Here is a 13,952-nt window from a genome sequence, read left to right as displayed (position 1 = left end):
CAAGTTCCCTCCTGCGCTGCAGGCTGGGAGTTGTGCTGGGAATGCTGTGCAAATATAAACATCCTGCCTGACCTGGCTGGACAGGATGCCTGGCTGGACCAAGATTTCATCCAAGGGTTTTATAAGAAGGCCAAAGATTTGACCACCCTACCTGCAGCAGGAATAGGCAGGAGAAAATTAGCAACCTATGAACTTTATGGTAAGTACCCCTATGATAAAGGTTTGACTGTGAGAACCTTTTCCGATTACACATGCAGTGTTGCCAAACAACTGGAACAGCCCACAGATCAATTACAGCTGATAGTTCAACTTTGAGGATAAATCCTTCAAGAACAGTATTATCATTTTAATATAAACACTAAAATCCATACTATACAACAGCACAGACAACTGAGCTTTTAAAATAAATAATTTTAAGGAACACCTCTTGGTGGCAATGCTCACTTCTGTTAACCATTTTCAGAAAAAAAAATGCAAGCCACCTGGGTCACTGAGAGCATGAAGAAAGGAAACAAAACACCCAGTCAGCACACGGTTAAATTTTCCTTTCTTGGCTCTGATCTAATTCTAAATTCATTCAACCTGTGCTCTTACAGGTGAAGCAGAGCTCCTGGAGCAGACTTCAAGAAACCTTTTCTCACTGCAAGAGTCACTGGTTTGTTCTTCAAACTCCCTGCAATGAAATGAAGGAGACCCAAAAGCATTTAATTGTTGAACACATAAAAGGAAGTATATTTAAAATAAAAAAAATTGGTCAGACTGTAGAGTCAATTACCATTTTTAAAGGAATTTACAGGGCTGTTGTAGATGAGTCTTTTGGAATAGTCAGTTTATCGCAATACCTAAACTGGTTTCTTCATTGCACAGTATTTTCTTTTAAAATGTGTGCATTTTTTAACAATTACATACATATTAAAAATCAGCATTTCTTTGCTTAAACTTAATTAAAACGTTAATACTCTCAGACAACACAGATCTGAAATGGTGAAACCAGTAATTGCCCCCTCCCACCTTACAACAAATTAAATTGAGACAAAATTACAAACACATTTCACTACATGATTATTATTAATAAAAATCAGTTGTTTTTTTTTTTTATAAAGTTGCCCAAAATGCAAGGGATGTGCATAGGTTTACAACTTAGTCAGAATAATATTTTACTTTATTCCCTTGGGTACGTGTTCCCATGAACGGAATGTACTTTGCTGTAGATTACAGGTTTTTTTTCAACACAGATACACCAACGGCATGAACGCTTGCGACTGTCCACATGCATTAAGAGTCAAGACCCAATTTCAAATTTCTAAAAGTTTTACAGAGTTCTTCAAAGAGACAGTATCACATTATCTGGATGTTACACAAAAGTACTTAAAAATACTATCCTAGAAAAAAAAAAGCGAAGAAAGGCCTTTAAAATTTATGAATTTGTTTCGTAACCACTAGACTAATTATTTCAAATAAATAAAGGAAAGCAAAGTATTCCAATTCATAAAATCAGACTCTAAAAAGAATGTAGTGTTCCACCCCCAAGTTAAGGTAACAGAATCATATTATTATTACTATTAAAATAGATTATAGAAAGCAGCATCTATTTTGTGCAGTTTTTAGGGGCCCTTGAAATAAAAAGCTATGATTTCCAAAAATATAACATTCCAAAGGACTGAATAATACATATATTTAAAGATACATTTTATTAAAGTTTAGGAGAAATGATTAAAAAAAAGATACTGTCTCTTTAAATTAGTGTTTAATTTGTTTTTTCCCCTCCTCCTATCTATTCGGACATGACAATAATTATAAATTTAGGTCACACTACATCTAGGTAGTCTCTAGGGGCCAAGACCTGTTGACACAAGGTCAGTAACGAAGAGGTTTTCCATGTATGAGGTGGTTCCCAGTAATGACAGATTTTTTTTTTTTTTTTTTTTTTCAATTCTCTCATGACCGGTCTAGTAGACCCAGGAGACCGGGACCCACTGTGAGGCTGTACACACAAGCTCGATGGCTTCCTCCAGGTGCCTGATAGTTTCATCAATTTCATTGTTGATAATTGTTAGGTCAAAGTAGTGTGCATATGTTCTCTGTAAGATTTCAGACTCCTTCTGCAGGCGCTGAAGAGATTCATCCTGTTTGGCGGTCAGAAAAGAAAATGGGAGAGAGAGAAGTTGGATCCTTTCATACTCCTCTACAACAGCTTTCTAGCAGTTACTTACAGAGAAGGAAACGAGCAAAAAAGCCTTAGGGAGGCCTCGGTGATTTTGATCCCCCACCTACATCTATGGAAACCACACGGGAGAAATGGCACAATTTCTCTCTTGAAGCTGACATTCAAACAGCACTCAGTTATTGACATTACTTGAGACAAAACACAAGTCTAGCATTAAAAAAGCAAGGCAGAGGATGGAAGCTTAGAAAAGCAGCGCAAACATGAGCAATGGAGACCATATATGAACAAAACTAAGAAGTGCACAAATACGAGCTACTGGGCCTATGTCCAGGTAAGAACATGAGAAACAGGAGAGAGTATATTGTTAGCTATCAGCTGTTCACGGTTTCGGTCATGTTTTCTGTTCAACATCAGTCTTCTGGGTCTACTTCCTTTAATAATCATTTACTGATAAGGAAGTTCTCACCGCATTACTCTGCGGTTCCTATTTCAGAGCATGCCATTTCCAGCATCTTTTAGTGTGAGATCCTGACGATGAACCACGCAGCCCTCACTCAAGGGCCAGCAACAGCAGACTGGTGCTCTCGGTGGCTTTGTGTCAATGTCCTTACAGAAACAAGTGCATCCTACTTTGTAGGTGCCCTGCTTTGTGTGTAGCAATGGGCTTTATTAGTGAGGTCTGCCTTACTGAGAAACGGAACTGTTTCTTCCTAGGGCTCTGCAGCAATTGTAAGTTTCAATTCTCTTCCTGAAAATTCCCTTAGAAATTAAAAAAAAGTAATCATTTGCTGCTTTCAGGAACCTTGAGATAGCCATGGGAAAGTAATCAAGTCCTTCCCGCCCCACAGGTTTGGGGTTGATATGGGGCAAAATTACATAGGAACAGTATGGACTCCTGCTTGTCTGGAGTATCTATAGGGTCACCCTCCCTGATCAATCAACTGGGATACACTTTATTATAACAGGGTTTTAGGCTGCAGGAAACACAGATACAGTGCCTATAGCTGTTTTCACAAGAAGTTATTCCGGGAACAGAATTTTATCCAGCTAATAAGAGACTCTTCCCCTCCCCTTTTTTTCTGTTTAAACTTCACAAGTATTTGTAATTACAATGTCAAGTAGCTGTGGAACAGCGGCTTTCAGGTCCTCTGAAGGGAACAACCTGTGCTGAGACAGTTCTCCTTCCCTGTAGCTATGAAACCAGCCACTTCTGGAGGAGAAGTTCTGTACCAAAGTTACAGTTCTGCTTCTCTCCTGAACCTGTAGCCTCAAATGAGTGGGGGGGTTGTGTCACCTTCACTTAATAATCACTAGAAATTTCATTCAAAGTCAGACAAATACTCCTCATATGTGCTTCTGTACGATGGATGCTCCTTTTATGGACCATTATGTGTCGCCGGCAACGCCTGGAACTTCCGTAGAAAATACCAGTGCATGCAAATTTAATTTATGCTATTAACAACTCAGAAAATATGGATCAATACTAATATTAAGTATTTTTGTGGGACATCCATCGTATTGTGACTGACAATAAAAATTTGAAAAACTTACAGCTATCTCATCTTAAAAAACCCCCAACTGGTAGATAGAGAAGAATGAATACTAATATTTAGCTTGCATACACAGATGACACAAAATTAGGATTTTCAAAAGTTCATTAGATTTTAATATTTTTCTGACTTAGCTTTCCTAGATCCAACTTTACTGGGATCAAAGTGGGTTGTATTTTGGAATAATTAAATTTTCTAGCCTGTTGGAAATGTAAAACATTACTTCTTTCTTATACTTTTAGGGGCAGTAATAAGTTTGGGATAGGCCACTGCAGCAGTTTTCAAATAGGTTCAAACTTTCTCAAGTTCTGCAAAAAGGAAAGAGATTACAGTTCTTGATTTTTGTTTTATTCTGGGACCAAATTTCACCTGTGTTTGTGACAGAGTATCTATCTGTACATTCAAAACCACAGCAGACTTGGCTAAGTGTTTCCTATGTGTCTGTAAGCCTTAAATGCCAAAATTCATCTTTGAAGCTAACATTTCCTCAAAATTTTCGCAACAGGAAGTTCCTCTCAATTTCTCTAAAATTTGGTAATTAGATTTTGAATAGTGAACATCCCAGGTTACTCTCCAAGAAGAACATTCTTCAGCAGTTGTGCTCTCAATAGTGTCAAGAAAGAAGATATTTATCAAGATGTTCAGCCAGCTGCAGACAGACAAATGGCCACAGCTTCGGGCTCTCACGCAATAGACATTTTATGTGGGTTTAGTTGCAATGTGTCCATTACTGAAATAGAGTTTTCTTTCCTGACCACTAGAATTCAGTTCATTTTCCTGCTCTTCTCTCCTTCTCCACCACAGCTGTGACAGAAAGGAATGAAACATGGCTTTTATCAACAAAATCTCTCCCACGTGCATAATGGCCACCAGCGATATCTTCGGTCTCTGAGGACTAGTTGTTTTTGGCCCTAATGTACATAGGACAATAGCTGCCGCTTGTGACAGTCAAAGCACAACCTAACAAATTAGTCATATTCCCTTCTAAGGCCCTGAACAATGTATAAACACATCATCAGGCCTTGGCCAATTCTGCTCCAACAGAAAGAAATTCTCCTTAATTTAAACAGCTGGTGGACTGCAAACTGCTTAAGAAAAAGTCCTTTTATTCTTTGGCTGTAGGAAGGGAGGAAGCATAGCTAAAATTCAGAAGAATTTGGCTCGATCAAGATTTACACATGGCTCAATAAAAATTTAGATCAAAAAAGTGGAGCCTGCAAACTCCTCTTTGCTCTTGTCTGGGCAACAGAAGGCAGAAAACAGCTGGAGGAAAGAGGAACTACTCCAATGTTTCCTGATATGCTCTCTCCTCTCTGTTTTAGCACAGCAATAGTCTGATTTAAGTTTCCTTTGTGATCAGACAGGTGGTTACACTCTGGGAGATTTCCTATATGACTTAAATTGGTTTTGTGCTTTGCAGAATTGCTCACAGTGCATTGTTTTATTCAGTTGGAAAGCATATTTTGTCTCCTAACTCTTGCTGTGTGGTCCTTGATTACTGAGATATTTTGTGTGGTCTATGATAGGCTAAAGTGTCTCAAGGGAGACAATTTTAAGATCAGGCCTCTGCACCAATTTTACCACAAAGTTCAGATGTACAGCTGTAAGAGTAGAAATTTTACTCTCTAGTTTCTTTCTACTAGCAGATACTTTTAGCGCAGATATGGGAAGTCATTATTGCATTAAATTTTTATTCTGGTGGTGAAAGTAATGCTGAATGGGAGCGAGCATATCTACATTCTAAAACTACTGAAATAACCAGGACTACCTTGTCAGCCCCTAGCTGGTACTTACAGGCAATTTTCTGCACCATTTTGGCAGCTATGTACAATTAGTACGAGTGCAGGAAAATGAAAAGAAAAGCAAAGATGAAATTTAAGAAAACATAAGGGGGGAAAAAAAGGACAGTCAGTTACAGAAGTGTTCTCAAAAAGCGTAAGTAAAATAAACAAAGCAGGATAAGAGGATAAACAGAAAGGGATACTCATTATGCAAATGAACCTTTCAAAAAGGAAGCATGAATGGGAAATATGAAACACACACTCTCCACCCTTGTTTGCTGCCTTGCAGGCTGCTAACACAGAGACATAATTTGCTTATCTTCATGCAGCCCAGTAAACCCTGTAAAATAGGATCCTGTATTTGGGTAAGGTCTGTTGCTACTACCATTTCCCACCCCTCCCTTTCCTTAAGTTTAATTGATTCATAAATTAGCATGCTTTAGAAGTGTGGCCTCAGTTTAGCAACTCATATGCCTGAGTGAAACCCTGCATGTACAGAGATTTTAGTCACAAGACCTTAAAATAAAGACACAGTCTTACACCATGAATGCAAATATTTAGAACATAACACTTCTACTAATGTTCCTTTGGCATGAACAAATATTTCCCCACTACTACTATAAAAGGTACATTCCTGTCCTCTTCCTAGTGTACCACGGAAAGCATATTCTCCCTCATATGAACTGTCCCAAATGTCTCTATATTATATCCTGCAGCTGGAAGATTAAAAGTTAAATACCACTGGCAGATGAGTGAGGCCACGGAAGACTATGTGGGAGCTGAAACACGGGTATGGAAGCAACAAACCCAGGCAATTAAATAATTGTGCAGGGTACATGGCTGCCTGAGCACTGCTGTAAGCACAGTGCTTGCCTGGCACAACGCCGTGCCATTTGCTTGCATGAAGGCAAATTCAGTGTAGAATACAAAATTTATGTATTTTCTCCAGATCATACTGATTTACAGCATATGCTAACACCAGCAGTCAGACAAACTGTCACTTCACTAACATTGCAAATTATGATGTTCTGAGAGATCTTTGTCTGTACACTCATGTGACATTTACCAGTTAGAATATGGGTCCATAAGACACAGTGAAATGACATAACTTACTACTGTGAAAGTTAAAAGATCATTCTTCCCTCTCCCATCTCTCTTCTTGGCTATATGCTTTCACTGCTTGTTCTGGCATTGGTGCTTGTCAGAGCCTTTGAGAGCTGCTTGAAAACTGACAAAAATCCAATTTAGAGCTGAAGTAGCTCCCTAAAGGATCTGCTAAGTGCCATGGCCAGTGCAGACTGGCAGGACATGTCCCAGAAGCAAGTTAGAGAGAATCACTCCCTTCAGCAACAGCAAACTAGTAGAATGCCTCAGCTGCCAGTAAAATTGCAGCCCGAGGCCAGTATTTTTCACTCTCCACTTGCTATTTTAATAATCATTCAGGGTATTTGCATTTAAATATGTTTGTCTTGTTCCTTATTTTCCTGCAAGCCTCTGCAGTCATGTCATAGTTTGATACTTATGATATTGTAATTACATTTCTATAGAAACAGGCTGTAGAGACAGCCCTTCTGACTTTATTTTTGCATGATCAAGGAGACATCTAGGAGATGTGGAACAGATTCACGGTCCAATCTAATTGACTAAATACCTTAATATCATGGTTTAAAAAAGGCTGAGCAGATAAAGTGTTTGTATAAATATCGTCTGCCCTGTTGTGACCTAAATCCAGAATTGCTTGATATCATCTTTAAAATCAGCAGCAATCTGCAGAGCATATACTCTATTAAAACTAAGTAGGAAATTCAGGATTTGGACCTCTGTGAATACTTAACATTATTCCACAAGCAATAACCCCTTTGGTCAAAGCTTCCAATTCTTAGAGAACAGTTTTTGAAATTAATAAGCCTATTCCTGATATATATTTGCTGTACAGAAAAGATACTAAAAGATAAAGGTGGGATGACAGCACAGTCACTTCAGTTCTTCAGTTCAGGCCAGTGTCAATCTAGTGTTAGCACTGCAACTCAGAATTAAGTAATTTGTGCTAATGATTTGTCAAGGATTTGGAAATGGGTCTTTGAGCTAGGGTAGAGAATGAAATAAAAGAATATGTAATTTTAGAATACATCATGTGCATCCTTCAAGTTCAAATTTTGAATTAGAAAAATCAGTTAAGAAACAATAAATACATCTCAATCAACTTAATAGTGCTGCCATGCAACTGTCTTTCTGCCTCTCCATTTATAGACAAGGAAACAATTAAAGAATCCTATCTGCATATTTGAATCTCATCCTTAATTCTGTCTCTGATAGGACATTAGATTGCAACATGCCATACCTCATTAATGCCTGGGGTAATCGTAGGTGCAGCAATAAAAACAACAAAAGGAGCAAACTCTGCGGTTCTCAGGACCTTCAATGCCTAAGTGAAAAAAAATCAGATACTTTAGAAGAATCCCCCAACAATCAATGTGAAATAATTTTAGTCACACAAGCAAAAGATATAAAAACATGACTTACAAATGCTGGTACTTGTTTTTAAACTGATCTGGAGTCAAGACCTTAGTAATACAGACACTTAACTTTTTGCATTAGTTTACATTTTTGGTGGTCAAATAATTTATTTATCCTTAATTAAAGTGGGTTCTCAAGAACATGCTTTAGCATTTTTAGAGAGGCTATTCCCATACAGTTTCAAAGAGTGCAGAATTCTGTTTGCATTTAAACTGAATGATTAACACCAGGTAAAAAAATTCAGTCATGCCATAAATAGGGAAAAGAGCCAACTGTATTTTAGAATAAAGATTGATTAGAACATAATTTTTTTGTCTGACTTTTTCTACTTATCAACACTTTTATTATTATTTTCTGAAGAGAAGTTTGAAGTTTTTAAAAAGTGAACATAGCACTGACGCAGTAAATGCAGCACCAACCCCCTGAACCAAACCTATGGAAAAGAGTTTTCATTAAAAAGTTGACTTAGTTGTAATTTACTGAGTGACACACAGAGCTGCCATATGTGAAACTTTGGTACAGATCCAAGCTAGACTGAAGTGCAGGACAGCAAGTAAACATACTTCAGCTGGATTCAAATGGATGGACAAGATAAAGTAAGACTACTAAAGGTCAGTCTTATTTTACTCCTTCTGTTTCCCGTCTTCTCCAAAGTTTTTTTTTTTTTAAAAAAAAAACACAAACAAAACCCCACAATCCATCCTTTTCAAAGCTAAAGAGGTTTTCATCTCTGCTGCTTGATACCCACCTATATATATCATCTATGCCAACCTCCTCTAAACAAGAGATAAATCCCATATGGGAAAGTCAAGAAAACTCACATAACTAAGAGTACCCATGGGAAAACAGGCAAGCAGTGCAAGATAACCTGGCATGAGTCCACAAACAGGCTGGCCTTAAGGAGCTGAGATGGATGCACGAGGAAGCTGATTAAGAAAAAGTCTTGCTACACACATGCTGGAGGAAGTGTAGCAGAGGTGGTTGTTACCAAATGTAAACATATTCTAACAAAGATTAAAATGGCTTAAGAGGATTGTAATGCTTCTGAATAATGCAAATTGAAAAGGTTTATCAAGAGAGTTTGCTTTTAACAGCTGCTCCATTTGAACTAACTATAAATGCTGCTCTCCCTGAAAACAGTTAAATGTGGGATTTTATTTCTCAGAACAGCACCGCACCAGCATACTATGTGAACTGTCTTAAATAATTTAGTCAGATATCTTATTTCTGCTATGAAATTCTTAAAGAATTTGAAGACCTTGAATCCATTCACAAAGAAGAAATAAGGCAGCGAATTTAAATACATAACACTGGTCACAATTTCAATTTGTCTTTCCTCCCACCTCCTTCAATCTGCTAGAATAATACAAACATCATGTTTGTCCGTATTCATGTTGTTCCACTTAACAAAACATATAAACACATCATTGTGAACTGAAAGTTATGACTATATGGATGTTTCAAAGGAAACATATCAGAAGTCTCTACTGAAGATTTTATATAATGAATAAACAAACTATTAGTGTTTCTTCAGAGCCTGATTTTCCTTCCTGCCTGCTTCTAAAAAGTATAATACCGCAACACAGGAAGGAGTTTATAAACTAACAACACTGATCTGGTCATTGTGCAAACAGGATCAGTATCGGTGATTGACCACAAACATTTCTGACAATGTTCAATAGTGATATGGAGCCAAGAATCACAGTTAGGAACAAGATTACCCTCTAACACAGCATCAGAGAAAAATTTTTGAAAATATTGAATTATTACTGGCAGGCAATGACAATCACTTGTTTTGACACATTTCACTGGACATAAGGCTAATATAGTAAAAAGTTACTCGTTAAGTAGATTTTCAAGCCACAGTGGTTGCTTACCAAGCTAAACTACTTATTTGTTTCTGCTGTGTGCCCTTCTAACCAGATGATTACCACAATTCTGCTTCACAGATTGATACCTTGGCATTCCAGGGACTTTTGTTCAACATTACTGTATGCATTACTTATCTAGTGTGCAATCAATAAAAATAAACATATCTCAATACGGTTGAAGTATTTGTGATAAGTCCCATTTTCATATACTTCTAATGAATTACCTGAGGTTCTACATCAAGTATTGCAATTAGTCCCTGCTCATGGATCTTTCGTATTGTTTCCAGTTTTGTCCCATACATTGCATCCTCATGGCTGCCATATTCCAAATATTCATTGTTTGATATATCTTGCATCATTTGGTCATGTGATACAAAGTAGTAATTTTTGCCATTTTCTTCATCTTTCTTTGGAGGTCGAGTTGTGTCTGAAAATACAAAATATTTTTAGTACAAAAGAAATGTTAAGCTTATATATGGCTTTTTGTTTGGTTTATCAATACTTATTCACTGAATGATGACCTGTCAAATCATATATAGAACAACAAAGCACAAGCTTGAGCCAGGCAGAATGACAGGGCCTGGGAAAAGCAGGAGATGAAGGGATGTGGAAAAGGTAAAAATCAAAAGGTAACAGAGGAAGAATAGAAGGTCATAAATAACCTTTACCTGGACAAGACTATAAGACTCTATCAGCTGCTTTCAACAGCCAAAAAAAGCCAGATCTCACAGTTTTTATAGCTTCTAACCAATTCAATTAACATCTCCATTTTATCCCAGGGGCCAGTACTGGGCCTAATCCTGTTCAGCATCTTCATTAATGATGGGGCAGAGTGCACCCTGAGCAAGGATGCCAACGATACGAAACTGAGAGGAGTGGCTAATACACCAGAGGGCCATGCTGCCATCCAGAGGGCCCTTGACAGGCTGGAGAAACAGGCTGACAGGAACCTCATGAAATTCAACAAAAGGAAGTGCCAAGTCCTACACCTGGGGAGGAACAACCCCATGCACTAGTACATGCTGGGGGCTGACCAGTTGGAAAGCAGCTTTCCAGAAAAGGCCCCGTGGGGGTCTTGGTAGACACTCAGCTGAACATAAGCCAGACATGCTGTTGTGGCAAAGAAGGGCTAAAGGTATCCCTGCATTAGACAAAGTATTGGCAGCAGGAGGAGGGAGGTGATTCTCCCCCTCCACTCAGCACCGGTGAGGCTACACTTGGAGTGCTGTGTCCAGTTCTGGGCTCCCCAGTACAAGAGAGACATGGACATACTGGATAACGACCAGTGAAGGGGCCCTAAGGGACAGGAGCATTCCTCCTATGAGGAAAGGCTGAGAGAGCTAGGACTATTCAGCCTGGAGAAGACAAGGCTCAGGGGGTATCTCCTCAATGAGTATAGATATCTAAAGTGAAGGTGTAAAGAAGATGGAGCCAGTCTCTTTTCAGTGGTGCTCAACGACAGGACAAGAGGTAACGGGCACACGCTGAAACATGGGAGTTTCCATCCCAATGCAAGGGAATACTTTTTCACTTTGAGGGTGACTGAGCACTGGTACAGACTGCCCACAGAGGTGTTAGAGTCTCCATCCTTGGATATAATCAACAGCCACCTGGATTTAGTCCCAAGCAATTGGCTCTAGGTAGCCCTGCTTGAGCAGGGGGGTTGGACCAGATGACCTCCAGAGGCAGAGATCTCAACCACTTTGTAGGCCACAGGCCACAGGGATTCTTTGCCCCACAGGCATGCTGATATCCACTTGCTTCTCTTTCTTCTAATATTCTCTCACAAAGTGATTTACTCTTGTACTTTTCCACTTTCATATTTATGTTGGTAACATATCTGAAACACCATATCTCTTCCCAATCAAATCCCACATCTTCCAACAACCCTATCATAATTTCAAACAAGGTATCAAAAAATTGAACTAATCTTCTATTTTTAATTATACCTATTACTGTTCTGAGGATTAATTAGCAATGTTCTGAGGATTAATTAGCATATTTCAAAGATGAAAAGTTCTATAGAAAAATTATAGATCATAGTTATTATTTTAAGGAATTCAATAACAATGGATTATATAAACCATATAATATCACTATATTACTCACTGCTGCCCTAGGTCTACTGAACTCTTATATTTCCCCCAAATCCTCTTCTGCAAAAACATTTCTGTATTTTCCATTTCTTAACTTAAATTCTTATGAGGTTTTCTTCTGAGTGTGAAAGTGTAAGTCTAAAAAGTGGGTGAGGGCCTGATTACTTGTTGTCAAGACAGATGAAAGCTACTTAACAGTAACATACTTTTTGAATATATTGCTTCTGCAGACCTATGTGGTGAGAGATGTATGGCCTACTAATCCTTTTAATCAACTACCACTGTGTGTGACATGACCTTTATGATCAGGTTTTCAGTAGGTAGATAATTTTTTCATAAAGCATTCCCCCAAATTCCACACCCAACTAAAGTCCTATCTCAAAAGCTACCTATTCCTACCACAGTCTTATAAAAGAATGCAGAAAATGCAGTAAAATCCATCTCTGAGAGTTGGAGAAAATAAATTCAGTTACCTAGAGTCAGCTGAAAGACAGATCAGGTTCTCATAATGCTTAACGTGTATGTGATGTATTTATATGATTTATATCAATAATATAAGGAAGTAATTTGGGTCTCAACACAAGCATAAAGTTCTATTTTAAATGCCCTATATGCCTGATATCTGAAACATCCTTACAGGACTATTAGATATAACACAGGAGTTAAACAAGATCATTGCTCTTCTCGAGTGGTGCTGGAGGTCAGTTGATGTCTAAAACAGGCATCTAAACATCATACTGATGCTTAAGCACCTGAATTTCTTGCTGATTTGCAGTCTAGTCTTTTTAGTCTTCTTATATAATCAGTGAAGCAATTTCAGTGCTTCCACAGAGCAGGAACCTAACGCAGGAAATCAAAGGCATGGTCATCACGGTATAGGTGAGATCATTTTAACAGATATTTGCAGATAAAATAACTAGTTCAGCTTCTATCTCTGCACAGCAATATAGTTAGTACTTGAGAGAGACTGGGTGAAAAGCATACTGTAAAACATTTATTACTCTTTGGTTTAGTTCTTTGTATTGGAGAACATATTTGCCAGGTTACTACTCCCCCCTATAATCTTGTCTGTATTGAATAACATAGGTGCAATATACACCACGTACTCCTGGCACTGCACTTTTAAAGTGTCTGCTCCAGGATTTTAGTGTCTCAATATGAACAGTAGTGTGACAAACAATGCAGTTTCACATTGCTGCTGGGGTGATCTAATGACTCATGCTTTCAAAAGGGCTAGGTCTTTCTGTCTTCCTTCTGCTGGCACTGGTCTTTGTCTAACTCCTTAGCAAGCAAGCCTGGGGAACTTAAATCAGCAGCCAGCTAATTCCTTTCCCCTTCCAAAAGGTTTACAGATAAGCTCTTAAAAATAATACTTTATAGCAACAACAAAATCCTTACAGGCAGACAAACACCTTAGTACAATTTTAAAGTAAAGCTAAGGATAGAGAAAATTAAATTAAAACATAATGGTCATCAGCGTCCCTTCTGAGCCATGTATAGTGTTTCTTAAGTCAGCCTGAAACAGAGTGGACAGAGTTAGCTGCTGGATACTCTTGTTTCAGAATGCATAGCTTGAGGAAAAAGGGTGCACCTCCAAGAGATGGTATAGTAGGATATGTAATGGTACCTGCCATGGTATTGCTAGAGATTGTTGTGAAGGGAAAACACCTCTGTGCTCTTCGAAACAACCCACTTATAAGCAGTCAAGTTAAGTGCATTTTCTTTTTCTTATTGTGATGTCTGGAAAGTTATTTTAGTATAACACCAGTCCCTCAAGGCTAGGCTGTGAAAGGCAATTTAAAACATTCAGATAAGGTACACATTAAAGGTTTCCTTGAAATCCAGTTTATATTTCTTCTCACGGAAATTATACACAGTTTTAAATGTCAAGGCTGTTCCAGTCTTACCTGAACTGTAAATGTAAAATTAGCACAGAAAAATGAAAAATGTTTTAGCCTTCATTCTAAATT

At 38.1% G+C, this 13,952-nt stretch overlaps 1 protein-coding gene across 5 annotated transcripts in view; it reads right to left on the bottom strand.

The window, feature by feature from the left end:
* Nucleotides 1-706: 706 nt before the first annotated feature.
* The window catches only part of CASK (calcium/calmodulin dependent serine protein kinase), a 215,905-nt gene continuing 202,659 nt past the window's right edge, over nucleotides 707-13,952 (bottom strand). For all 5 annotated transcript variants that reach the window (XM_074149918.1, XM_074149927.1, XM_074149944.1 and 2 more), the window contains 3 exons: nucleotides 10,111-10,313; nucleotides 7,840-7,923; nucleotides 707-2,126 (listed from right to left, as the gene is read on the bottom strand). In XM_074149918.1, coding sequence (XP_074006019.1) covers nucleotides 1,950-2,126; nucleotides 7,840-7,923; nucleotides 10,111-10,313 — 464 coding nt within the window. In that variant the 3' untranslated portion in view covers nucleotides 707-1,949. The remainder of the gene's footprint in view (nucleotides 2,127-7,839; nucleotides 7,924-10,110; nucleotides 10,314-13,952) is intronic.

Source organism: Numenius arquata, chromosome 1 (genome assembly GCF_964106895.1).
Source record: "Numenius arquata chromosome 1, bNumArq3.hap1.1, whole genome shotgun sequence".
Taxonomy (NCBI): Eukaryota; Metazoa; Chordata; class Aves; order Charadriiformes; family Scolopacidae; genus Numenius; species Numenius arquata.
The sequence above is the reverse complement of the archived record's forward strand: the minus strand, read 5'-3'. Positions and strand labels throughout refer to the sequence as shown.